Consider the following 27535-nt stretch of genomic DNA (forward strand, 5'->3'; position numbering starts at 1 on the left):
ATATATGTTTGATATAATCTCTATCATTTGTAACAACTTGTTGCCATCTTTCGGATAACCTCTGTCAATTCCTGTTTCCCAATCACTCATTAGCAAAATGCGTTTCCGATTTACAGGCCAAATTACCTGCTTATTTAAAATAAGACAGAACGTTTGCTCCAACCTAATAAATATAAAATTAACAACGATGAAAACAGAATGCCTAACTTGTGTGTGTAAGAAGAGTCATTCGCATCAGCTGGTTCTAACTTGAATCAGAAGCCTGCCGGACGGATCTTCCGTGGCGACCTAATGTTAAAGCGCGACGGTTCCGCATGTTAATTCACGACGTTGGTACCACTTGCATCTCGTCCGCGATGCACGTGCAGTAAACTCGCCTAGATTTACACGCACCGCGAAAAACACGTAGGACATACGTGCCTCCGGAGCGATTCACCGTCCGGCTTGTTGGTTACTTTCGAGCGAACACGTGTTGCATGACCAAGCCGCGCAATTGAAAGTATCCTGCGACAGACACCAGCTGTGCGCTCAAGTAACGAGAACAATTTCGGGGCCCGGGTCGCCAATTTTCCTCGGGATCGAGCCAAAATGCTGTATACACCATGCCTTAAGGGGGTAGACTCGTTTCCAGGATTGCAAGGGTGCCGGATGCGCCTTCTCATTTCTCCATAATGCAAAGATGGGGTTTTTCAGTACTTAAAGCACTAGATAAAAGATTAATCCTGGCAGCATTCGCCCTTAAAAGTCCTATTTTTACGTTTACGAATTGTAGGAACTAGTGCCGTGTTTACTCTGACACAAACTGTCAAGTACTTCATGACGTATTGACATTTCGATTAACATGGGTTAGTATTTTTATACGTAGGAATATGAAAGGGATCGATTGTTTTAACAAAAAAATTGGGTTGCATTAAAGAATAAAGTGCGATTTCACCTGGCAGGTGCATCGGCGCATCTACATAAAAAATAAGATTGTTAGGACGCGTATTATCATTTGATATTATCATTTAAAAAGAGGAGTAACTTGTCCCAGTTTCCTAACTCACCCTGTACAGATATCCTTAAATTCTCTTTTAATATTTCCACTGTTTCAAATTCTATTCAGTCATTTTGATCATAAATACACAAAACCCACAGTGACAATCAAGTAGACTTTTTCTCGAATTTCTATGAAAATGGTACTTGGTACTTTATTGGTACTATATTGACTGCATTCTTGTGTTCAACGATAGATTAAACGTATAGTGTAGATGGACTTTATAAGGCTATCAAGAGGCCTGCTGCAACTTTCGGTGTTCGAAATCCTAGGACACACTCGACGATTGGGCTACCGAGAGCTGGTCCACGATCGTGTCTCGTTCGTGGTCCACTTATGACCTCAGTGGATACCTCGAACGAGACACTTCATCCAGAAATTCGAGAACAGTGATTCATTTGTTCGGTCCTGAGTCCTTTCCTCGAGGCTTTCTGGGAACAAGGGCGGACTGTTCCCGGAAACCACTTTCTAGGTGGCCGAGTGGTTATGCACAACAGCCTCCGGCTGAATCAGCGTAGTCTCGAGCGCTCTGGAGGACTTCGAGTATGGCAGTCGAGGCAAACATCATGCTATGGGTCTCCAGGGGAGGCGACAGAAGAAACTTTGATGGAATAAGAACCTGATCCGGTTTTCAGCGAGTTATTTGCAAACATTCAAGTTCGCTATTTCAAAATTCCAATCGCATTACCTTCTAGCAATTCTTTTTAGCTGATTCTGGAGTGCTTTGCAGCTGTTACTTGTTGAAAAAGATCAATCTCTTTGTCGATCAAGCAATTTGGCAATTGAACAAACCAAGTGAACCGACAGTGAAAGCTCGCAATGAAGGAAGAAACAGTCTCCTAAGGTTGCTGAAAATTTGGAGAATTGTTAAACCTGATCACAGTAGACTGCGGATGTTTATGCAAAATAACAAGCAGGAATAAAATAAAAATTGATTTCATCCCTTAATGATTTCATCCAACCAATTTCTTCATAAATGCATAAAGATCCGCGGTCTACAGATAAAATTTGAAGCGATGTATTTACAGACAATGATAACGGACACTTTGTAGCCGTGAACCATGAAAAAAGATTAGCTCCTCTGACCGGCCAATGTAAAAACAAAGGGTGGGAGCTTCCGCCAAGCTAGCAATTGAACAAGGCGACTGGACCGACTACGAAAGCGTTAATAAAGGGCGAAACAGTCTGATACGGTAGCGGAGGAGGTTACATAGGACTTCGGCTGACGGAAGGTAAGCCACGAGCGAGCGATCAAAGGCAACGAGGCCTAACGATCTATCAGAGGCCCGGAGCGTTCCTCGAAAACAAAAAGCCAGCCACGACAATGGCACAAACTTTTCGTGGGAGCGCGATAACAAAGCTCCCTTCGCGCGAACCGTCCCGTTAAAAGGGAAGACAAAGGAAGAAAACCCCGCGCAGAGGGAGCAAGAGAGAGCGAGAGATAGTCTCTTTACCTTCCCGATTCTCTCTTTCTCTGTTTCACATTTCCGTCTTCCTCTGTCCCGCCTTCCTTTGTCCCTTCCTCTCGCGGCACGGACCGATGACCCGGCGAGATAACGGCGGCTCGGAGGAAGTAAACGGAAGAGCATAAGGAAAAAATAAGGGGAAAAACCACGTGTAGGTAGCCGGTGCAGTGCACTCGCGGGGTTTGTTTACAAGTCTCCACGGAGAAGCAGCCTGTGCGCTCGAGTTCTTTGACTTCGCGCCGATCGAACCGATTCTCTTTTCTTCTGCTACGCGCTTCCCCTCCAAGCAGTTCTGCCGTGTCTTATAGCCCCTCCTTCTGTTCCTCTGCCTCTTTGTATCCCCATTCGCTAGCTAAACAGCCCTCTCTTCAGCGCACGCAACGCGACGCATTGCTGCACTATGATCTAGAAACCCGCTTTTCGTGGCCAGAAGTATTTTAGCGTTATTTCAAAGGTAAAATACACCTTCTGACACGTATAGAACTATCAGTATTTTTTGATAGTCTATAATAAGTATTTTAAACGGTTTATTTCATGTAAAATTTACGGAGTTTGTCTTTAGACCAGCATATCTCAATACAGAATAATCTGAAATGAATAATAATTTGGATTTTAAAGTTTTGTAGGGTTGTTACTCTGTTGCAAAAATAATTTCAATATCTTAATCTTGAAAAATTTACTTCTGGCTACAAAAAACGGGTTTCCAGACCATAGTATGCTGGAAGGAAGACTGGCGGAGCCTGATTGGTTATTGGGTACGCATAACTTCGCTACTGGGCGAAGCGACACTGACAGCGAATCAAATTACGAAGAGGTAAGGTCTCCCTTCGACCCTGTGCCGCGCCGTCCCACTAGTCATCTTTACAGCAACGGACAATACAGTATAACCTCGCTCATTGCGACCTCGTTTACCGCACGGAAGCCTCGATTGTTGCACTCTAGTGATTCCCATCACGAGTCGTTAGAAATTCTGCAAGTCGTAGTGGATACGTAGAAACGAAAGAAGATGGTTACACCTGGTACCTTCGTTTTCGGTCCCGTTTCATGCAACGAGCGAGGTTCTACCGTATTCGCGCAGTCGATCGTGCGCGCGGCTACCGAGCTCCGAAGGAATACGCTGATAACGGACGGCAATTGATATCGATCATTGTCGCGAAACCGAGAGAGCTCCGCTGCAATTACGCGATCTGTAAGATTGTGACGGAACTTGGGGGAATCCCTGGTTTGCCAGCTGCTCTTTAGGGTCTGTCGAGTGGCTCGTAACGAGGCCGGGTGTTTCTGTTCACTGAACGACAATGTTTAACGTAACCAACACTCGAATAACTCGAGTAATGAGATGTCGAGTACTACTACTGCAATCTTTGTACTTGGAGTCTGCCGTCTAGATTTCGGGATCAGCAAATCCAGATACGCGAAAACTGGCTACGTGGAAAGCTGTTTGACTGGAGTCTAGGTTATCCGGCAAGTTGCTTTGCCGATTCCACTTGGACGACTACACGAGGAAGACAATCTAGAGTTGCCTAAATGTAACGAACGATGTAGACGCTGTAGTAAGAGAACACTGCGATCCTTTTCTTGCGGAAAAAGATAGTCCGCGCGTGCTACCTCTTCGGAGTACTACGAAGAGTGCAGTTTCTCCAGGTCCAGAAACACCTGACGACTTGGATAGTCCCTAACCCCTCAACGCCGGGATACGTACGCGATACGGACCTTGTAATTTACACTGTTCGCCGGGCTCCATACGAAATATGAACGCAACTTTCTTCACACGTCGCCGGCGCAGCGCCCGTGCCTCTTAAAGACCACTTACGCTAACAAAGCCCTGTCTATGAATCTTAACCGATGCAAGTGTATGTAGTTTTTGGTGACCCAAGTGCTCCCGCGCGCGCCGGCTCGTCATGATGCCGTTTTTCGCACAGACCCCCCGTCGTTGAGGGGCTAACGATCCTCAACGAACGATTTATCCCGAAGAAAGGGTCGATCCTCAGCACTCACCAATGACGGTGTTAGCTGCCACTTCCTTCGCAGCAGCCGCAGCGGCCGCTGGTCCATGGGCCAAGAAATCGCTGAGGGACAAGGATGACGCGATGATCTGTCGTTTCTCCTCGAAGTTCAGGTAATCAAGGCTGTTGCTTCTCTGCGGGCCGGCCACGATGGTCACGGTCTTGGTCGCGTGGTGATGATGATGGTGATGCTGCTGGTGGAGATTGTTCTCCGTCGACAGGTTGTTAGGCTTCTCGTTGTTGCCCTCGTTGGCGCCCGGGCTGGGCACCAGGTAGACACCGCTGACCCTAATGGACATGGTCGACGAGCGATCCTTGAAGCGGCCGCGTTTCTTCCTCCTCCAGGGGCTGAGGATCGCGACGAGACCCGGCAACGAAGCTACCGGGTGCTGGTCGACTGGCACATCCTCACCACTGCCCGGTCGAGAGGTCGGCTCGCGTCGCTTGTTACCGCGAAGCAGCTCCACGGCTCAGGGTTTACTGCTCTCAGGCTCGCCGAGGAAATTTGATGGGTTCCCCTGGAAGCTCGGGGAACTTGGCTACCGCATGCGTGACCTTGATATCAGGGTCTACAACGCCGACCGTGCGTCTCCGTGGACCGAGGACTTTAGCATCGATCACACTGTGTGCGCGCCACCACGGAGTTGGAGGTCGCTAAGAGTTATTGTCTTCCAGCTGGCGAGCTGGTGTCTCGTAGAAAACGCGGGTACAAGTCTAAGATGGCAGGATATTGCGTGGAGCGGATTCTCATTATCGCATCGACGGATTATTCGCAGACTTCAACGGTGAGAGAGACCTTGACGGGCCGTCACATCGGCGGCGTTATTCCTCCTCCTGTTTCTCTTTTATGGCACTCGGTGTGTATGTATGCACGAAAGATCGTGGATCCAATGGCGGTTATTTACAGCTACGTTCACCGTGACTCTCTTCCACGTGACTTTTTTTTCGTCAGGGGTCACGGAAAGGTTGACGCTCGATGAACCGTCCTGCGCAATAGCAACCTGGTAAAGATAACCGACCAGAGCCGGGCATTGTTAACTTAGGGGACACGTCCGCAGACGATCATGCACTCGACCGGCGAAATTACTCTGCCAACCTCGCGGCCCACCGCTCCCCTAATTTCGGGATGCTTAATTGCAGGCATGCTGCAGACCGCGATACGCGCTGCGGAAGTCGCAGTCAAATCGAATAAGGTACCTGACTTTTGGTTGTCTGATATTTTATACTGTGCCCAATTTGAATTTTCGAGACCTAACAGGGGACGAGAGATTACAGTCAATTGTCTCAGTCAAGTGTGTACCCATAATTATGAAGGTGGTCTACGTCATATATTTCTTGTTTCGAGATATTTCAAGGAGAAGGATATCTAGTTTATAAAATAATGTGATGTGATATATCAGTTCTAACTAATAAACTCATTTCTTCATTTTCCAATTTTCACTAAATACATTAAACTGACATTGATCTGAAGTACATGGTTCTTGAAGCACGTGACGCAAGTCCAATTAAAAAGAATAAAAGTATTTCAAGAATTGAGGAACGTCGATGTGTTATTTGCAATTTATTAAAATTATGAAAGAAAGTGAAGAACTCTTCAATTGGTTACTATTTTTTGCAACTGATGTACATTTTACGTTGAATAAATATTTCTGTTTACTCATCAGCATGCCAAACGAACATTTGCACTCGAGCTTTTTTTGCTAATTGTAGAACCACGACCATACTCGTTCTATTACGTCAATACATACTACGTTGTCGATGAATCAGGTCGACCTGAACATGCTACTTAAATGCCCACGATTGGTTCGACTAGAAATTTCTGCAGCATGATAACCGGATAAAACAGTCGTAGAAGAGGCTTTAATTTTTCGTAACTAAATAATCCAATAATATTCGAGAAAACAATTTCAACTGACGAATAAAAAAATGTTTGAAATATTTGGTCGCATTACAAATTCGAAAATTTCATTTTCCAAAACTCCTAACGTAAACATACAGTAGGTGTACAAAGTATTCGTACACCTTTTAAAAACGAATAACTTTTTCAAAATTCGAGTCAACAGCTCGAGTTGTTTACAGACGTTCGAAGTTAACTAGCTAATGCGTAAATAATATTCTACTTTGAATTGTTATTGGTCGCAATTGCGAAGGAAATAGTGAAGGTCACGAATGTAAAATTTTTTATCTGTGCCTGTTTCATTGACAAGAAATAATGACACTACCGGAGATCTAATAATAGCAAGGCGACGCTTTAGAAAACACTAATAAACAAAGTCCAGCAAAATGAAATATCGTACTCGCGCCGAACGGAAGTGAGATTATAGGGTGGGCAATAATTACGATACTTCCCCGAAGGTTCCTAACCTAAGCTGAACACCCTACGAAAACCATTGGAGACGCCGAAAGTTAAACCAAGAGACCGTGCCAATTCTCGTTGCATAGCAGGGAAAATGTCGCGGAAGAAACAAAACATTACGTAAAATATAATAAACGTCGTCTAACAATAAGGCATGTGGATGGGAGGCGTCAAACACGAAGCCGGTTAATTGTCGTACGTAACCTCAAACGTCCGGTCACGATATGCGCGATAGCCAAGCGTAAAAATTCCGCAGGTATCTATCGTCAATTAACTACTCTGTTCTCTTATACAAATTAAAACGATTGAGGTCGCAACCAATTCTACTTATACTGAAAACGCGACTGAAACTGTGTAAGAGACCTAATTTCCTCATACGAGATAAAGAACGGAGTCATGTTTACACTCGTGGCATTATCATTCAACGACTAGGTACAATCTGAATGACGTAATTCAGAAATTAAATTGCTATCTCTTACGGAATTTTCAAGACAAATGAAATTCAACACTAAACTTATCGAGCTTTAAAAGTAGCTGGTGCATGTTCCTTATAAAAAAATAACAATTTTATGTAAACATCACGAGACAATTTCAACGACATGATCATTCAAGGTTTTTCAAAATCATTTAAGATCATAAACGTAGAAAACGATGAAAAATATAAACTCACTGTGAATGCTTACGTAATTGGATATTCTCAGCTTTATTCATGAAATCAAACTGTTTACTACTCACACAGTGACACTGAGTGAATGTAAACGTAAACAAACTTCGCAGAACCGCCTCAACCCTTAGCACTCGAAGACTATGAGAGGCGCCACTAAAATTTGCTGTGCCATTATTCAAAATATTGTTCACATTATTAAATATGTCGGTGTCAATTACTAAACATTTAGGTATAGGTCGGAAGAAATATTTCATTTTCGAGTTAAAATATCTCCGAGTGCAAAAGGGTTCCAAATAAAGGGTCTAGCAAGATCTAAACAGACATCTTTTAGGTTGAAAGATAATCCTTAACTTTATCATTTTTTTTTCTCGGTTGTTAATTAAGATATTATGATGAAAAAAAAAAACGAAAATACTCCAACTCAGCCCCTACATTCTATATATTTTTTCAGAGCCTTTTTCTAGAGGTGGGGGTTGCAAAGCAACCCTTCGAGTGATTTCATTAATAAAGCTGAGAACATCCGAGTGTTACAGCATATTTTAATCCGATATTTTAAGCCGATCGAAATCGGTGAGGTCCCACATGATAGCAGACATTTTCTAGACTAAAATAACGAGTTCAGAGTGCACAGGGAATATTGAAATTCCGGGGGGTTCGGAGTACAATAACGTTTCGAAGCAGGCATGGTGGGCCACGAGCCGGTACAGACGTATTTCGCGTTCGAAGGTGCGTCTGGCAATGAGGGGTTGTTGTCGACGTACTTGATGGTTCTCCTCGGAGGGCAGTGTATGGCTCGGTTTTTGGCAGGCCTCGGATCGTTCACCGAGTTGTATGTATCTGTTTAACGTCTCGTGGACGTGGTGGCAGACCGGGTGACGATACACGGCTGGCGACGCCACTCCTTCACGGGACACCTGTGTGCCTCTCGTAGCTGCAGGTGAGAGGAGAGCGAGACGGAGAGAGAAAGGACGCAACGATTATAAACACAGAAGCACATACTACTACGGCTGGTACGCACAGTACGATAGAGACAGCGATATATAGAGAGAGACACTGGGGTTGGAAGAGGGCTATTTCTCTTTTTAGCCAGGCACAAAACTGTGAAAAGGCACACGGGGAGCCGCCACCGTAAAAAAAGAACGGTTAAAACTGAACACGGTTGGAACGACGACGATCACGACACAACGGCACCGCGACGCCGACGTCGGTATATCGGCGACGGCGAAAACCACGCGCACACCGAGAAAACTTTTGACACACACGCTCTCTCGAGAAACAAGAGAGAGAAACAGAGATGGAGAGCGAGACCACGGAGAGAAACGCAAACGCGAGGAGAAGGCCGACGTCCCGCCAGCTCTCTTCGGCGAGAGAGAACAAACCGAAAAATAGGCTCGCGGAACGAGCACTAGCGCACGGATCGGGCCGGTTCGACCGGGGACGGATTCGCGACGGAATTAATTACGACTGCGCCCGATGCAACACGTAAAAAAGCAAACGGAGCCGAGCGAAACGGCCGATGAACGAGAACGACGACCGCGCCACGAAACACACACCGAGCGAGGCTCGTGAACACTGAGGGCGGCCATGCGATCGCAGCGCCGCCACGCGCCGACAAACGACACCACGCGCCGACACGAGACAACAAGCTGTGCCTGCCTGTCTCCTTGCCTCCTTGCCTGCCCCAGCCTGCCTGACTACCTGCCCGACGAATGGGGGAAAGTGAACCTGCTATAGTGAGTTCGTCGTAATTTTTCATCAATGAATTCTCCGACCCGGGCAACAGAGTACGCTCGATAGGGTACGTGTACATATTACTGCGAGTGGTACGTTTTACTGCCGTATTTCTTTCCACACAATGAGATTAAAATACGTAAAAATAAGTATTTTGCCCTGAATAAATGTGTACGGTTTTCAATGAGAATGTATTCTCGTTGGCAAGGCAAATAAAATTGTCGATCGTTCTGATAGTTTTATAATCTACGGATTAGAAAAAAACATTCTTCATAAACGGTGAAAATGAAGGAATGTTGTTCACATCAGTACGTTCTTTATATGTATTGCTTTAAGTTGCACACACAGGGGAAAGTTTTATTACTATTTAGATACCTAATTCTATACAATAAAAATTAGTATTGTATTATAGGATAATATGATGGCCTTGAGTTGCCCTTGAATAAACTTTTGGATATACTCAAGGTCACCTTGATGACTTAGAAAAAATGTGTTATATAAAAAACTCAAATTCTACTCTTTCGATGGACCCTTTAAGATGCTACATAATTCATTAAAGGCTTGTTAACAAAGGAAAAGGTCGATGATTTTTTTTTTGCATAAAACATAATCGTTACAATTCATTAAAAATATTGTTGTTAACACTACTACCGAGCCTTGAAAGTAACTGGCACATGTTCCCTTACAAAACTGACGAGATAGATGTTATTTAGACTTTGTGCGACTCCTATTGTGATACGTGCTCTGCTAAAGATAAGAACATATTCGAACACATTCGAAATGAAGTCTTTTACCAAATCAAGATCGCTTATACTAAATCCGACGAGCGCATGCTCGTTACTCGTAAACACACAGCTACTGGACACGCAGAATGAATAATTGGTATAAGACTAAATCGTCCCCACTTATATTGTCAAACAGTTTCGCTGTCGGCGACGACGCAGCAATACTACGGAAATGATGACATAACAGACACTTGGTCCCCATCGTGCACAATACGTGACTACATTCTCGAATCTTATCGCAACTCGCTCTACACACATCCGTGCATGTTCTTTTGTCCTGCTAATTGAAGAAAATTATAGATTTCATTGGCATGCCGTTCCCACTTTATATTGCACTCCAAAAAAATGCCAGCCGTGAGTCATACCCAGCCGCGATCTTTGAACGCATGCGACGATGATTGCAGACAGCAGTCACGCGAGCGCGCACAGCAGCACACCAGCAAATATGTGCACATGTACATATATATCCGAGAATAATATCTCGTTAACTGTTCTGTAGGTTTTTCCACGAGTATCGGTGGTCTAAAAGCCTCCGTTTAACTCCGGCCGTTTCAAGAAACCGTTTCGAACGAGCATTGCGATCGCTGTTCCCGGCTGACAAAGGTGCATACTTCCGGAGAACACCGAATTCGAGTGTTCACTCGATCCGGAAAGTGCTCAGCTTTAATTAGTCGCATTCATTCAGACCGGCTCGTTAATGAAATTCCGATGCGAGGAGCTAATTAAAAGTTTCGTGCAACCCGAGATACAACGATTCCCGGATTGTCGCCCACCGTTGTCTGCAGATCTTTATCACCTGCCCAAGACAATGGCAAAATATAATCCAATTATACCGTGTTATTCTTTTGACGAAGAGATTCTGCCGTTCTAAAGAATTCATTCATTTCCGAATTTATACATCACTCTCTGCTGCGAACTTTCTGTCAGTCCGGGAGCCAAATAAAATGAAGAATCGGGTGGCCTGACTGCTCGAATGGCGATCAAACCCCATCACAAAGGGATCGGACCTGTCCATTCGAAGATCGTCTCATTCGATGGATCGAATCAGTCGTCTAAGGGCGCAAACAGGCGCGAACATTCGAACTGGGTGCCGCAGGATGAACCATGACGCGGACCACGTGGTATTTCCGAGGCGTCTAGACTCCCTAATTTAAACCGACTCGCGGATCTACCGGGCGTTTCGTACCCGTCTAGCCGCTGTCACAACGAACGACTGAAATATGAGAAACACTTTAGCCTCAGGCCCGCTAACTCCCGGATGAGTAACGGATTTTTTTCACGGTTATCGTCCGCCGATCAGGAAACAAAGGAGCACTGAACGATCCTCGAGAACATGCTACATACAACGAAAATCAACCTCGTCGAGGCTTGAACCAATAGTCAACTCAAAATCAGCTGTTTCCTTTATGTTTGCTATGTTGTTGAAATCGTGGAAACTATCTGCTTGAAAATCGCACGATGTTTCGACGAAAACAGTTTTATCAGAAGTGGCTAGCCATTAACTGCTTGACACCTCTGATTCGTGTTGAGCCTTCATATAAAAGTGTTGGAAATGTCTTTATGTGAGTACGTTATTCTAATAAGCTATACTTTATACATTAATTAGTAGTACAAAGGTGTTGCTCTAAATAACGACACAGTGTTTCCAGGTATCTTGTATTTAATCGACGTGTAAATAGTACAAGTGAAAGCAGTACAATGTTACGATCTGCTCAGGCTAGCTGCTTCTACCAGACTGACGACGGTCTTGACTTTATGCCCCCGTTTGAGCCCTTCCGTCCTTGGGAAGAACCGCCCCTTACGACAAAACTGTTATATCTAAGACGCTATGGTAGCGTTGAATTCTAACAAAAAGTGTATTTCTAGTCTTAACCCTTATCACTCGATTGGTGACTCTGAGGCGCCACTAAAAATTGCTGTACTATTATTCAAAATACTGTTTACATCATTAAATGTCGGCATCTAATCAAGTACTAAACATTTAGGTATTGTATCAATTTAAAAAATGTCGGAAGAAATGTTCAATTTCCGAGTGCAAATGAGTTAACACTTACATCTTAGGTTTTTCAGTTGTGTTTAAAAAAAAATAAGTCGCGAAACTTCGGACAAATTTACCTACAAATAACAGACCAGTATAACTTATTTCAGGAAAACTGTGTCGAATTGACACGAGGGCCGGGTGAGGGTTAATAATTTGAACAAGTTAGGATTTCATGAATTTTTCTGACAATTCCATAAAATCGGCAGTCTAGTCATCGTACGAAATAAAGTAACGATACAAGTTCGAATGTCTATAAAACGTTGCGACAACGTTCCGCGAGAGAACGCTATTTGCGCAAACGAAGGGTAGCGATTAAAGCGGACCGCGCAGAAACTTTTACTGCCGCGTCGCCGGACAGCGTGTATTCGAATCGAATCGTTGGATTCGAAAATAGAACGGAAACGGCATTATGCTGTACGGTTTGCTAGCCGGGAGCTTCCATCCTTTATGCTCGATCATGGCTTAACCAACGCGCGTCTGCGTCGCGGAAAGTAGCGGAAACTACCGCCAAGAGATGCATTTATTGGCACCGGCCCAGTGGAGTGTCTTCTCCAGCCTGCATCTCGCCAAATGTAATTGTGTTCCGCGTGTGCACGGGGAAACAACACTCGGGAAACATGGCGGGCCACGGAGCCGAGGAATCTTGCGCGAAACACGGGGAAACATGGCGGTGCTTACGCTTCACATCAATGGTCAAAGCACTTCCGTCTATCGCCAGAACGCAAAGGCTCGATCGCAATATTAAGTCAGGTATGAACTACCCTCTGACCCGATCCATCGATCGCGACGAATTAAGGCCAATCCGCCGGATAAGATACCCACTTCAGCTCGGGGGATCGAGGGCTGCGAGATCCAGCTTGCGAATACGAAAAGTTTGCTTTCGTGGGATAGATGGTTCGATGCACTCCTCGGCTTTTAGGCTACCTTCGACGTTTCGGACACTTTTGAGCCAAGGGATTTTCGTGGTATCGCCAGACTCTTCATTGTTCTTGCCTTTGTAGACAGTTATCTGCTGTAATCGGAGTTCTTGTATAACGTTTCTTTCGTGTTCTGTGATTTTGCATTGATCTTTGTTAGGAGGATATTAGCGGCCACAATTATAAAAGTGGTCTAATGATCAGTTATTTCACATCACATTATTTGACACTGAATTAATTCAATGTAATTTTTACGATAGTGTGAAAAATGAACCGGTAGATAGTGCTTGTTAATTCAACATTCTATGGAATTCATTTAGTGTTCACATCCTTTTCCTTGAAATATCTCGAAACAAGAAATAGATCACTTAGACCACCTTCATAATGATGGGCACATTTGATGATACAATGACAGCCAGGGCTAGATTCATCCAAGTTCTTTTACATCAATTTTCTTTACATATTTTTGAACCATCCTTCCTGCAGATCAATGTTGATCCATCTATCGAATTGAATGAAATGAGGATCTTTATGTGAAATCGGCTGCGTCGATTGCAATCGATGCTTGAGGAATGGTTACAAGGAGATTTCATAATCGAAGCTTTGAATCAGCCCACAGTTCGCAATTCGTTCACCATAAACCGGTCTCGCAATTGTGATTTCGCTAGTTTATAGTTTAGAAGGCGAGGATCCATTGTGTGGGTGGAACACGAAGACTGTACTTTCCATCATCGTCGGCACAAAGCGACGTGTCCCCATGGGATCGTGTGCAAGCCGATCCAAACAGCAGGATCGCGTGATTTATTCGAATAGAAAATATATTCGAATGTGTCGGAACCGGCTTGGTTTCGCGCGGATGGTCTATAATTATCCGGCATGTTGTGACCGATTCCAGGAAGCGGTCGTGCCAAGCGAACACCGCCCACTTAACAGTATTATTAATTGCAATAAGGAGCAAGCGAGCAGTGTCTTCGCTGACCCGAATTATGGGACAATTTCCAATTAAGTGGCGGGGACGGCGTAATTAAGGCGAAGTGACGGTGCATCGCCGCGGCGGTGAACCGCGAGTCGTCTGCTGCGGCGGCCTGCTGTTTCAATTTACGTTTTCCCGTGCTTTCACGGCTGGCCAAATCCAATCTGGCTGCGATGAACAATCGCGAACCATCGAACCCGCGACCCTCCGGCGCCGGGAAATCATTTTCCCAAACATGAACGTGGGATCTCCTGTCAGAACTTAACGGACGCCACTTGTTGTCAGATGATGTTCTAACGTGCTCGGTCGCACGTCATTTTACCACGTTTTTTACACAAAACCCACAGTGACGGACAAGGCTTTTCCTAGAATTTTTATGAAAGTTCTCATTTTTGTCGATTATAGTATGAACGTCCGAAAAAGAGGAAATTTTATTGTACTTTGGCGATATGGTACTTTACCGCAGAGTTGGGCATTAATCGATTAAAATTTTAATCATGATTGATTGATTAATGTGTACGATTAAAAAAAGAAATTCGTCGAAAAATCGGCGATTGATTCAATCGATTGATGAAGTTAATCGTCAATCGGTGATTAAATGAAGAAATAGTCGAAAAATCGGCGATTGATTCAATCGATTGATGAAGCTAATCGTCAATCGGTGATTAAATGAAGAAATAGTCGAAAAATCGGCGATTGATTCAATCCATTGATGAAGTTAATCGTCAATCGTTGATTAAAAAAAGGAATCATCGAAAAATCTGATGATTTAATCAATTGTTGAAGTTAATCGTCAATCGTTGATTAAATGAAGAAATAGTCGAAAAATCGGCGATTGATTCAATCCATTGATGAAGTTAATCGTCAATCGTTGATTAAAAAAAGGAATCGTCGAAAAATCTGATGATTTAATCAATTGTTGAAGTTAATCGCCTCACGGTCTGTCCATAAATTCTAATAAGGAGGGAGAGAGGGAGACAAAGAGAGGGAGCAGAGAGCGGATAGAGAATTGACAGAAATAATAATATGTATATTTCAACAAAAACATGGTCGTAGCTTTCCAGGAATAATAACTTCAAACATAAAAGCACGTAAACAGAGTTTGTATTATAGACCAAATGACAATACACCTAAACTCAGTTTACATTTTTTTCAATTAACGATTAAAGTAGAAATTTAATAAGTATTTAATCGTTGACCGCAATTTTAACGATTAATAAGTATTTAATCGTTAAACCCAATTTTTTATCGACTAAACGAGGAGATTAATTGTTAATTGCGATTTAGTCGTCGATCGTTGATTAAATTTTTGCCCCACTCTGCTTTACCGACTGCATTTTTGTATTCATTGATTAAACATCTTTGCGTGAAAAAGATGGAAAAAAGTTGTTGGACACTCTTAGACCGGACGTTCGATCTGTACGAAAACTCCAGGTGGATATGTCGCAACACTCTACCTTTGCATCGAACCACTAATCTTTTTGTTCAGGAAAAGTGGTATGTGCATTTTGCAAAGGGTAACGAAGACGACATTGATTTTACCGTGGCGGAGAGAGGATGAATAAGGGGAAAGGATAGAGAGAACTACGAGGAAAAGATTCCCTGAAAAGGAAAGAGAGAGAAGAGGAATTGAAAAGGCAGACGGTCACCCATCCTTCTAGTGGACGCGACGGAACTTGTTTTACCTGGAAAGCGACGCGCTTGAGACGAAACCATACGACCAACTTCATCATCACTCTTCTTTCTGAGTATTCTGTATTTTCTGCAAATACATATAAACTGCACTCTCTTGTCAGCAGTATTAATACTATATTATTTAACATTTTACATGGATATTTTTACCGGTCACCAGCGCTGTTGATTTGCTTATAAACAATTGTCATAAAATTAATATAAGTATCGTATACACGTATTTATTCTTTTGCGAGTATTTATTATTATGCGTTCTACAGTCTATTAATAACACGAAGAGTTTGTCGAATAATAAAAAATTGTAAAAAAACACATAATAAACATATGACTTTCTAATTAGATGTAATTAGTAGAATGCGGTTGTTTATGGATTTTCCAATTTTTGTAGACGAATTTTAACAAAGTGGAATGAAATAAAATCGTACTTTTAATGGGAACAGCCTTTGTAGATTTAAACAAAGAAAAATTGTACAAAATTCTATCGAATTTTATGTTCTAGCCTTTTTTGGACATTTTCATAAGCTTGAATGCATGAAGCTCCGCTGTCTAGTAATAATTAGATGTAATTAAAATGTGTTCTAAATAGATCTGTTAATAGAAAACTGGCTGGTCTGTAATCTTGCAGAGTTGCATCGCGTATCAAAGGAAGAGTCGACGATTAACTTTAAGACGAGCGGAACACAGCTACGGCGATATCGCATGATATCGAACCATTGGCTAACTCGAGTGGATAAGACGTTCGACGCGATAATGGCAGGAAATTAATGGCGAGGTGATTAGGGATGTCGGACGACGTAATGAAGAGAACTCATCCTTCTTTAACATACCAACACTCGCCGATGAAAGTAACCGCATTTCCCTCGAGGATCACGAAACATCAAATATCTAATACGTCAAGACTGGAATAACAGATAAGTCGCATTATTACCGATACGGTGTTGGAAGTCAGTTTACCAAAACCCGATCCTACGTAAATGCATCATCGAACTTTTCCGGGTAGAAAAAGTGATCTTTAAGTGGCTTTAACGTTGAACAAATGGGTCGGATGATCGAAGACCTCGAAGAGAGTTCAATTGTGATTAATGGAAATTTGATACGAGGCCTGTTAACTACGCGCAAACAATTACTGTCAATTCCGTGTTATGAACGGGTAATTGAATTTAACGGCTTCATTACACAGATCACGACGAAACTATTCGCGTGGTTAATAAAAAAGAATAATATGTAATTATTTTTAATCGAGAAGCATTTTGGGTGGACCACCTTTATATTAAGAAATCTATTGATTGCTCTTCAGAATGTGCATCTTTATAATCAGTACATTCGTTGATTGCAGCTTCAGTATTGGGCAATAAATACATTTATTTAAATAAGTGATTATTTAAATAAAAATTTAAATAACAAGTTATTTCTTATTTGGATATTCAAATAAAAAGCAAACATAATTATTTATTATTTGTGCTAGTCGAAATAGAATTATTTAAAATAATAAAGTTAATTGTTATTTACAAATACAATTTCAATTGGTATTCGTATTGACAAATAATAAATTAATATATTGTATTTTTTTTATAGGCAGCTAGGCCCTCCGGACGGGTCCGACCACTATACCAGAAAAGGTTGCTATAGCAGACAAAAAACGCGCACGTGTTCATTGTATATACAAAATACAAGAAATAAGAGAAGACCAAAAACTATTTATTTGATTTCCACCTCAATCCAAATAATAAATAATCTTTTATTTGCAAATATAAGAAATAACAAATAGATCACTTTTAGAATTATTTAAATTACATTTATTTAAATGAAAAGTTTAGTTATTATTTGCAATTAAAATCACACGTTTATTATTTAATCTTGCACTGATTGCAACCGACGAATTCCTGTATTCCACCAAACAGAGAGTTAACAACACTTTTCCGTCCCCTTTGAACTCTCGAAACATTTTCCCGTTGGTCAGTCTGCTGCCGGTTCCTAATCCATTTCCGCAGCTCACATCCCAACGGCGAGGTCTAGCCGATAAATAAATAAAACGACGAGATACACGGAATCAACGGCAGAGCATGGATTCAGATTGGCCCAAGAAAGCGGTATTGCGAGCAGCGACGCGGAAACAATTTCGACGCAGCACAGTAGGACAAATTCCCGATCCAACTTAAATTTTTTCCTATTAAAATCAACAAAAAATGAAAGCTTGACGTCTCCCGTTTTCATTGACCGTATACAAGTTAGCGTAAATAGCTGTTTCCGATGAGTAGCACTTTTTTCCAGGTGGATCAGACATTTGTCCGACTGTGTCCGGGTTTCCTCGCGTATTTAATAAAGTCGTTGGCTGAAAATTGAATTTCTTTTCTCGTTACGGTTGCCGCGGACAAGCGAGTGGGGGGGGGGGGGGGAAAGTTTAATCCCTTTATTGTCGCGGTATTACCGGCGGCCTGGTAATCCCGATACAAAGCTGGCGCAATATAATCACGGGGGAGGGAGTGAAAAGGCTCGCCGGACATTAGTAACGGATAAAGGGTATATGTATATTCTAACATCCGTCGCACAATATCGTCACCGCTCGACGATTTCATAAATGTAAGTGGCAGTCTCCTCGGATTAACGTAATGGAATAAATTACTTGGAGCGACGGCGGCGTCCCGGCTCCAAGGAGTCTCCACAGTGACGACGATATCCGCGGACCCCGGACTGCTTGAATCTCATTATCTTCCGCTTTTTCACGACTGTCTCTTGGCTAACGAACGCTCCCGCGAATCCGTCTCGGGTCCCAAGCAGCTTCCCAAAGAGCCGGGCCACGACACTTAGCCGAGACTCCCCAGGGCCCGTCGAGCGGAAGACCAAAAGGCGAATTAAAGTTTCATCATCCGGATCAGGAAGTACTCCCGGGGAGATCACTCCTCGAGGATAACGCGTCCCCCAGGATCGTCCCTTCGACATTTTTCGAATGCCTGCGAAAAGTCCCTGGAAACTGGCAGTGTGCGTTACACGACTTCGGTTTTCGATTTTTCTTGCACCGACAATTTGCATGGGATTTTAATGGGCCGCGCGATAGCCATTGTTTCGCTCGCACAATCGGCAATCTTGTAAAAAAATTGGACGGTTCCAGTGGTACATTTTACGTTGAAAAGGAAATGAACATTGGTGAAACGATAGCACTGGGTATTGTTCGAGTAGCGAGCAAATGGTATTAAAAAATGGGTTACTCTACGATTGATTGAATCAATTAGTTTTTGTAAGCTAGTACAATGTAGTATTTATTAAAATGGAAAGCAATTAAATGAAAAACGAAAGGATATTCCGAACGACCTAATATAATCGAATTTTGAAGATCTTCTTCACTATTTAATCTTTCGCCTACTCATTGTAGTGATAAATTCATTGTTTCTCTATTTTACCACGTTTTTATAAGCTCGCTTTCTTGTTTGTTTGTCTGTTTGTTTGTCCGTTCGGTGGAAAATTTTTCATTATATATGTACGTGACCCAGGTCACCGGAAAGCATGACGTTACGTGTTCCCATGTCTCCTGTTCATTTTCTCGCGTGGAATCGTAGGTGTGCGACATTCAGAGGGATCGCAAGTAAAATTAGCGGGGACAGTGGAAACGCGATTGGAAAGTTCGACGGGAGGAACAGTTGTATACAAAACGGCTGTCGGCGACGCAATAGTCGCGTGGAACTCGTTACGCTCGCATTTCCTTTTATTAACCTGGGCCCGGTAGGGTATCGGCGTCCGATATTTTCTTGTAACGACCCGATCCGTCTTGCCGCCCGTCCACCGGAACCGCTATGTTTCATTGACATGCAAAGGGGGGAATTCGTGGTTTCTTTATTTCAGCCCGACCTAGAGTTGTTGCGAGACGCGAGATATTTCACAAACCGGTTGCCACATAACACGCTGTCGCGCTTCTTGTGCCGCATTCCACGATCGTTATGCACTCGTAACCTTCTGCACGGTCAGATCAGGCTGCACCCCATCGACAGATGTCCCCCGGATTTCGAATGTTTACTGTTTCTGCGGTCCAGCCCAGGTTTCAACAAATTAATGCAATAGTGCTCACTGAAATTTCCAAACTTTCGAATCCGGAAATGAAATTCTTGCGTTACAGCTCGACAAAGTATGTCACGTGGCAGCCATAGTGTTGAATGTTTTTTAAACGTTTGAAGTGTTAAATTGGAAACTTGAATGTGTCTATGTTCAATAGAAGGTCTTAATTGTATGCGTTGATCAGTTCTCTTTCGACATCATTCGAATGATTGCTGTTCGAACGAAGAATCGACTAGCATCAGACGATTCGATCTCTTTAGTGTTATCTAGGGACAAAGTCCCTAGGAACTTCATTGAAAAGCTTCAAGAGCACTTCTTCATTCTGATCCGCAATTATTCAGCGATCTCGTGGGAATTGCTATCTCATCGCTGGATAGCGTGTTCTAATAAAACCCGTCCACGCGATCCTTGCCGCGGACAAACTGCAGATCATCGCGGAAACATTCATTGAAGGAACAGTCATCGGTAGTTGAGCAGAGGACTCGAGGCTATAGAATAACAATGATACAAAAAGGAAACTCTTCTTGTTAATGTCAGAGAAATTTCTTTAACCCCTTGCCGTGTTTTAAGGAGTCGCACTCGTGATGAAGATTTTAAACGGAGTCTGACATATATGAATGTTACGCCTTTGATTCGTTTTTAATCAATATTTAAGCATTGAAATAAATGTAGCCATACAAAAACTATCTTTTCTCTTCTACGATACTTTTGGGGATAAAGACGTTTTAATTCCTGTAACTGTAAAGAAAATGATTGCTTACAATAAAGTCATAGTTAATAGCAGATGTTTCTGAACGTTCTGAACAGAACTGTCATACGCCATACGGTTTTAATTAGCACAGAATGTATTAATAGTATCATTCTTTAATTGTAGAGGAACAACGTTCTTATCGTTTTGTTTACGCCGCTTCTTTCGCTGGAGACGGTTTCTCCTTGATCTCCAATCAATCCATTTTGTTGTTTCTTCATCCTATGATTTATCACGTCAGTCAATGACAATTAAATCACTTTAGACTATCGACTTACATAAACACAGTCAATGCTCGAACGTCTTTCACATTTTCTTTAGCGAATCGTATGATATTTTATTAGGATTTGTAAATTTTAGCTTTCCAATTTCGGATCCATTTTCTCGAGGAGGAACATTTTAAAGCGAGATAGAAATAATTTAATTTTTCTTCTCATTATAATATAATCAGAGTTTCCACGCGACAAGTTTGTTTTAATTGCTAAACGATTCTGTAGTGGACAGTTCTCCAACAAATTTTAATTGCTGTTTTACTTGGAGCAAATTTAATTTAAAACGAAACTAAACTGTACAGACACATACGCACGCCTTGTCAGTGTTCCTGAAGAGATTAAGTGAAAACTTGTTAAATCAAATTGAAAATGACGCAAAAAATTGACAACATGAAAACTAGAGATCCCAGCTAAATAGTAGATTAATAAATTACATATTCCAACGCGTCGTAATTGACGATAATCAATAAACGCAATTGCTTATATCCAGTTTCGTCTCGCCGAAGAAAAAGCGGTGGCTGGTTGCCGTGCCGGAGAAAGGGTCGATCAAGATTCTAAACAAAGAACCATCGGAATTACCAGAATAAATGTCCCCTAATTAACAATTTCCCGCGAGGGCAGCGAGGGGGAAGAAACTGAAACACGGTTTCACGGGTGAAGGGCGGCGAGCACACACAAGAATGGGCAGGGTCGATACCGCGTATCCTCTTAGAGGCATAATGAACGGTTACAGCGTACGAAACTTTAACATTTAATAACGACCAGGCTCTCTCTCGCGTCCCGCAACCATTCTTCCCAGTTAACAAATCTCTACTGTGCCGAGATTCGACGAACTTCGGAAAATTTCAACCGGGAGTCTCTCGATGCAAAACGGAGCATGTAATCGCGACTATGTTCCCCGGGATCCGCGAAATTTATCATCGCAAGCTCGTTCGTTGTCGATCGTTATTGCTACCAGCTGCTCTGTGAGCTCGTAACCGACTCCTCTACACGCTCGCAAAGTTACTTATTGATGGAAAGCATCGCTCGCTGTCAAATCGAGCGTAAACAGTCGTCGCTTTCTAGCGGGTAATTATGGGCAACTTCGACGGTTTCTCTTTGACGTCTTTCTGCAACGTGACGACACGATCGGCGACCCGTTCATTTGATTCTGAAGTTGCGGTATCGTTTGCGCGAGGTGCCGTTTAGATTTTCAATCAATCCTTTTAAGCATCTACGAAACTGATGGCGATAAAAAACAAGTATATTAATGTCTTCAGATATGTAAACACTCGGGGACTAAAATCTTACTTATATCGTGTACAGAACACTATTCCTTGATCTCTTATCGCTAGCATGTAACGCCGTGAAGTATAGCGAGTGAACAGAACGTCAACACAACTGAGAAAACTATTTTAAAGAGATATTTCTTCTGCTGAGAAAAATTGTCACAGATATGTTGTCAGAAGTTTTATAAAAAAGTTTGTCAGTTTGATACATCCGGTGGCATTCACAATTTTGAAGAGATATTTGTAGAAGTTGTTATGAATATGTTGTCAAAAGTTTCATCAATTTTTCAAACAAGAATGTAAATAAATATCCTATATAAAACTACGGTGGAATTGACAGTGGGTATTTCTTCTGCAACGAATTGTTCAGCTTGTCACGAAGTGTAAAATTTGAAACGCATCAGCATCCTGCGAATTTATAGACAAATTTTTGTTTTTCGTATGGCAATCCTTGGCGACTAATTCAAACGGTTAGTTGTACATTTCCGCAGCCGTATCCCGTATGTCAACAGGAGTTTCACAGCACATTTGCACAGCAGTTTGTTGTCCATTTTGATTCTCGACCAGCACAGAGCATTTCTCTTTCGGGTTTAACGGTTGCAGCTTTGTTTTGACGCGTCGCAACGGTCTTCTCGATCCAGGGGGTTTAACCCTTTGCACTCGAATGGTGACACCGAGGCGCCAAGCAAAAATGGCCATACCATTATTTAAAACAGTTTATATCGTATCGAGCTCGTCTGTATTCTGTAAATTGTAAAAAGGTCAACTGTTGTGTATGGGAAAACAGGTTCAATTCGATGTGCACAATGTAAAAAGGATTACATACATAGAATAAAAATGGGGTTGAAAGAAATGTCTTGATTTTCGAATGAAAATTGCTTCGAATCGAAAGGGTTAACCCTTTGCACTCGAAGCTATTTTACCTTGAAAATTATATAAACATTTCTTCTGATGTAGAAGAATTCGATTCTCTGTGATTTTATAAATTTTATGGATATGAAATTGGTATAATAAATACCTCGTACAATAGCTGAATGTTTAGCAACTGATTAGATACCGATATATTTAATAATGTAAACACAGTTGGGCAAAAATGTAATCGCAATTAGCGATTAACGACTAAATACTATTAATCGTGCTTGTATGTTTTTTTCGATGATTTCTTTTTTTAATCAACGATTGACGATTAACTTCATCAATCGATCGAATCAACCGTCGATTTTTCAATGATTACCTTTTTCAATCGTACACATTAATCCATCAATCTTGATTAAAATGTTCATCGATTAATGCTCAACTCTGAATGTAAACAGTATTTTGAATAATGGTACAGCAAGTTTTCGTGGTGACTTTGACTCACAACTCGAGTGCTAAGGGTTAATAATTTCGGGATCAATTTCGGGAACGAAATTCCCACGCAACAGAGGGGAAAGAGTTTGCCGAACAATTCTACGGCAAATTACAGCGAGGATTAGACGAGTGTAATCTCCAGCGGGAGGGTATTCTATTTAATAGCCCGTTGCAGAATTCATTCGGCAAACGAAGTTTTCCGGTCGGCCATTATGAACCCGGGGGTCCGTGGAGTAGCCGTTCTTTGGACTCACCACCGCCGGTACTATTTACCTTCGGTGAGAATGAAACTAGTTTCGCGCACGCTATAATATCCTCCTGGAAAACTATTTCAATAACGGGCAAGGTTCGTCTGCGCCAAAAATGCCGGAACGTCCCATTTTTCGCAATCCCTTCTTCGCTGTATAGAAAAATCTCGTGTAATTGATGCATTCGAACGTCTCCAGCGAAATCTCAACCGAAGCAGATCGATTCGAGAGAAAATAAACAAAGTTCGAGGTTTACGGCTACCGCGAGCAATCCCGTCGCTCCATTCAGGCTCATTTCATGATCTATAGGTACAGAGTTTATGAAGAACCAGCATTCGCTCTTTACGACTCCGCTCTCTTTTTATTGGATCTCCGTTTTATCCCCAGGGTTATACTATCGTCTCCATAGAACAGATCCGATCGAGACAGCGGCTACTTAAATTAAATAGTGCTACCTTCAACATCTTGAACGTCTTGAGACGTTATTTAAACGCCTTTTTCGCGACGTTTTAGAGACGTCTTTAATTCATTAATACCCGATCCTATATTTCCTGTAAATAAACTTCATTGTATTGGTTTGGCAACTAATTTCGTTCGGTTTTTGTGATTTATTCCAATGTAAAAAACGGAACGAACTTATTTGCCAACCCAATATATGTGTGATTTGTAATGCGAAAAGGAAGTTGGACCGTTAATTAACATTTATGGACCTGTAAGACTTCTTATGGACGGCTTAAAAACGTGTTAGAGACATTTTACAGACATCTTTAGGACGTCTTTGAGCTATCTTTGTAATTCTTTAGCAGAAAAAATCCCATTTAACCATTTCCTTCGAAAGCCAATAATCTGAAGACAAACAGCATTCATATGAAATTGTTGCATACGAAATGCCTGATTTTTCAACAGTAACGTTGAACATCTTATGTTTGTTAGAAGTTAAACATGAAAGATCCTTGGAAAGAGATGCCTCGCCCAGGCACCGCGAAAGTTTTTAGCTGCCATCGTCCACAGAACCATGTGTCACTCATATTGAACGACGAACGAACGTTATCGGGGTGCAAGTAGCGGAAAAAACGGCAAGGAGGAGTCAGGGCATTGGGATGAGATAGTTGGAGGGGAGGAGCAGAGGCGTGTTCATATTGGATCCCGATGGAAAAGTTGCAGGTTTTTTGCAGCACACGGAAAGTCGGCGACGTACGGCTTCCCTTGCGCGGAAATTTCGTTATTGAATCTCGCTATCATCGTAAAAAAAGATGTGACCCAGGTTCGTTCGTTCCGTTGGATTCGGTTCAAATTGCGTCCATGTTTCGTCGCAGGAATTATATCCGACTGCGTTGTCTGTATACCGTGGAAGAGAAATGAACTGACGCTCGGCTCTTTAAATTGTTCTCCACGGAATTTTTGGAACCGTTTGCGTATGCTTCGTTAGCGGCGCCATTGCCAAACGAAATAATAATGTTACTGTACAGTGGCGTGGGTAACTGTGACCCACTTTGACGAAGAAGATTGTGCCATCAAATGAGATTCCTGAGTCGCAACTGAAAAATTGCGTTCGTCCTTAATTAAAAATGGAATAATGAAACTTTAGAGAAAATTTTAATGCAAAGTGGATCCACTGTAATTTTGTTCTTTTTGCAGATAGAAAGACATTGCAGAAGATAATTTTTCGGGTGTACAGACCAGGGATTTCCAACCTGGGAAGCGCCGGACTATTGTCAGGGGAGGCGCCAAAATTTGTTAATAAAAGATTTTTAAAACGCGTCTATGTTATTATATCTATTAATAATATCAAAGGTAGGGAGGCGTGAAAGTAAAAATTGTTTGCAGAAGCTTGGAAACCGCTGCGCTGGTATAGATTAAAAATGAGCAGAAAGGGGTATTTTACCGCATACATCGACCTAAAAAGATTCTAATCCCGTAAAGAGAGGAAGATTAACCCAATTGAGCCCGCAGCGCTGCGCTTAGGGTAATTAAAAGGCGCGGGATTAGTTTCTCGGTGACATTCGCGACCCATTGTTCTTACTTTTGAATAGCAACTAACAGTATCATTAAAATGCCACAAAGTTTCTCAGTTTACAACCCCTGTGGGATCGATTTTCGTCGAAGTCTGTCTTTAGCTGCAGTGAGTTGGTTCGTCAAGGGCGGAGACATCTGTCATTCACACTGGCCGTCGCGAACGAGGTTGCATAATCAGATGTCCCTTATCCGGCTCAACTGATCGCTGTATTACGTGCGTCCTCGATGTGACCTTGCATCGGTGTCTTTGATAAATGTTTGCACTGCTTTTTCTAATGATCTTTCTACTCGTGCAATCTACACTTACACGATGATAGATTAGATTAAAGAAATTTTTTGAATTGCCAGTCGGAAAACGTCTGGAAAAGAATGAAGATCACATTGAACACATTGTCCAATGCCGTACGATCGTAATTTTGGACTGTTCACGATAATTTGGCGATCCTCTGCGTAACTGCATTTCGCTTGACCCGCGGGTCGTCCGCCAGCTGAAACAGTATACGAGCAATGTTTCCTCTAAATTTCACGCAGCCCTGCCAATGTCACGCCTAATCCACGGCACTATAAAACCCATTGAAACACGCTCGTTGGAGCCGGTGGCTCGAAAGTCTACTCGAAGCCGACGAGGCGTGCGAGAACAGAGATAGATCGTTGTCGGGGCGGCACCAACGCCGCGACGCCTCATTGTTACGTAACCGTCGTCGTGACGCTCCATGGAAAATCGTAGTCATCCACCGACACTCTCGTTTTCCTTTTCAGTCGAGCTGGGCCGAGGCGAGCGGAGCCAGGCGCATTCACAACGGAAGTGCTTCTCACCTAGCCCGGGTATTGCGGTCCCGATGAGCACCGGCTCTCGGATAAAGGAAAAATACCGGCGAATGGAAAACGAACGGACGCGCCACTCTCCCCCTCGGCGTCACGACGCGACGCGACGCCAAGAACGAGGAGAGCCTCGAAATGTTTGTCCTTTAAAGTGCCTCTTCCGCGCGGCAGACAAATATAAAGCGGAACGGGCCGCGCGCGTATTGCCGGGCGCATTCGCCGCGGAAGTTTGCTTTTGCACGCGAACTTTCAGCCCTGGCGGCACAGAAAATCGCGACCCAACGGCGCGGCTCTCTCGCCGACGTAATAGGGATTCCCTGTAATCCTTTAAAATGTTTGGGACACTACCGAATCCGCGCTCCCCGCCGCCTCTATTTCGCAGCTGATCAACGCAAATCGTGTTTTCGCCGCGACGATTTTGTGTCAATAGGATTTTGTCGCTCGAAATCCGGCGCGGCGGGTTTTGTAAATTCGTTGCGGCGATTCCTATTCGCGTGCTCTTTAACTCTTATCCGACCCTCGGTTTTTCATCTTAATCCCCCCCCTTCCAGGAATTGTTGATGAATATTGAAAAAATTATTACACGTGGCGAAATGACTAGAGATAAACAGTGTTGAAATATGTTTTGAGAAACATAATTAATCTATTATTCCACACAAGGAACGAACGATTCAATATCAGTTTATATCAGTTTGTTTATGAAACCGTTGGCTGTTTGTTCATAGTATCGTTCAATTTTCTAGCCCGAATGATCCTCATTTGACGTGTTACATTGAAATCGGAACGACGTGGTTTGCTTGTGCTTTTCTCGTTATTGAATAAACTATTAGATTATGTAATTAAACAAATTGCATACTTTGTATCAATTGACTCAACGGAGTTTATTCGATAACGAGAATAGCACAAGCCAACCACGTCTTTACGATTCGAATGTAACACGTCAAGTAAGGATCATTCGAGCTAGAAAATGGAACGATACTATGAACAAACAACCAACGGTTTTATAAACAGGGGGCTTGTTGAAATATATTTTTAGAAACAAAATTAATCTATTATTTACTGATCCTTGTGTGGAATAATAGATTAATTTTGTTTCT

The 27535-nt window shown here is 42.5% G+C and overlaps 2 protein-coding genes across 13 annotated transcripts in view; one reads left to right on the plus strand and one right to left on the minus strand.

Moving 5' to 3' along the window:
- LOC143212889 (phosphatase and actin regulator 2) overlaps nucleotides 1–27535 on the minus strand; it is a 422446-nt gene that overhangs the window by 359963 nt on the left and 34948 nt on the right. For 5 of the 11 annotated variants that reach the window (XM_076432258.1, XM_076432230.1, XM_076432220.1 and 2 more), the window contains exons 1-2: nucleotides 8290–10584; nucleotides 4498–5491 (exon numbers count right to left, since the gene is read on the minus strand). The exons of 4 other annotated variants lie outside the window; for them this stretch is intronic. In XM_076432258.1, coding sequence (XP_076288373.1) covers nucleotides 4498–4804 — 307 coding nt within the window. In that variant the 5' untranslated portion in view covers nucleotides 4805–5491; nucleotides 8290–10584. Of the gene's footprint in view, nucleotides 1–4497; nucleotides 10585–27535 lie in introns of those variants that run through there. 2 more of the 11 variants (XM_076432202.1, XM_076432192.1) reach the window with 2 other exon arrangements.
- The window catches only part of LOC143213007 (uncharacterized), a 33305-nt gene continuing 17846 nt past the window's right edge, over nucleotides 12077–27535 (plus strand). Inside the window, exons 1-2 of one of the 2 annotated variants that reach the window (XM_076432436.1) lie at nucleotides 12077–12835; nucleotides 16293–17112. In XM_076432436.1, coding sequence (XP_076288551.1) covers nucleotides 12703–12835; nucleotides 16293–16432 — 273 coding nt within the window. In that variant the 5' untranslated portion in view covers nucleotides 12077–12702 and the 3' untranslated portion in view covers nucleotides 16433–17112. Of the gene's footprint in view, nucleotides 12836–16292; nucleotides 17113–27535 lie in introns of those variants that run through there. The other variant, XM_076432429.1, reaches the window with a different exon arrangement.

The sequence above is a fragment of the Lasioglossum baleicum genome, chromosome 1, assembly GCF_051020765.1.
Source record: "Lasioglossum baleicum chromosome 1, iyLasBale1, whole genome shotgun sequence".
Taxonomy (NCBI): Eukaryota; Metazoa; Arthropoda; class Insecta; order Hymenoptera; family Halictidae; genus Lasioglossum; species Lasioglossum baleicum.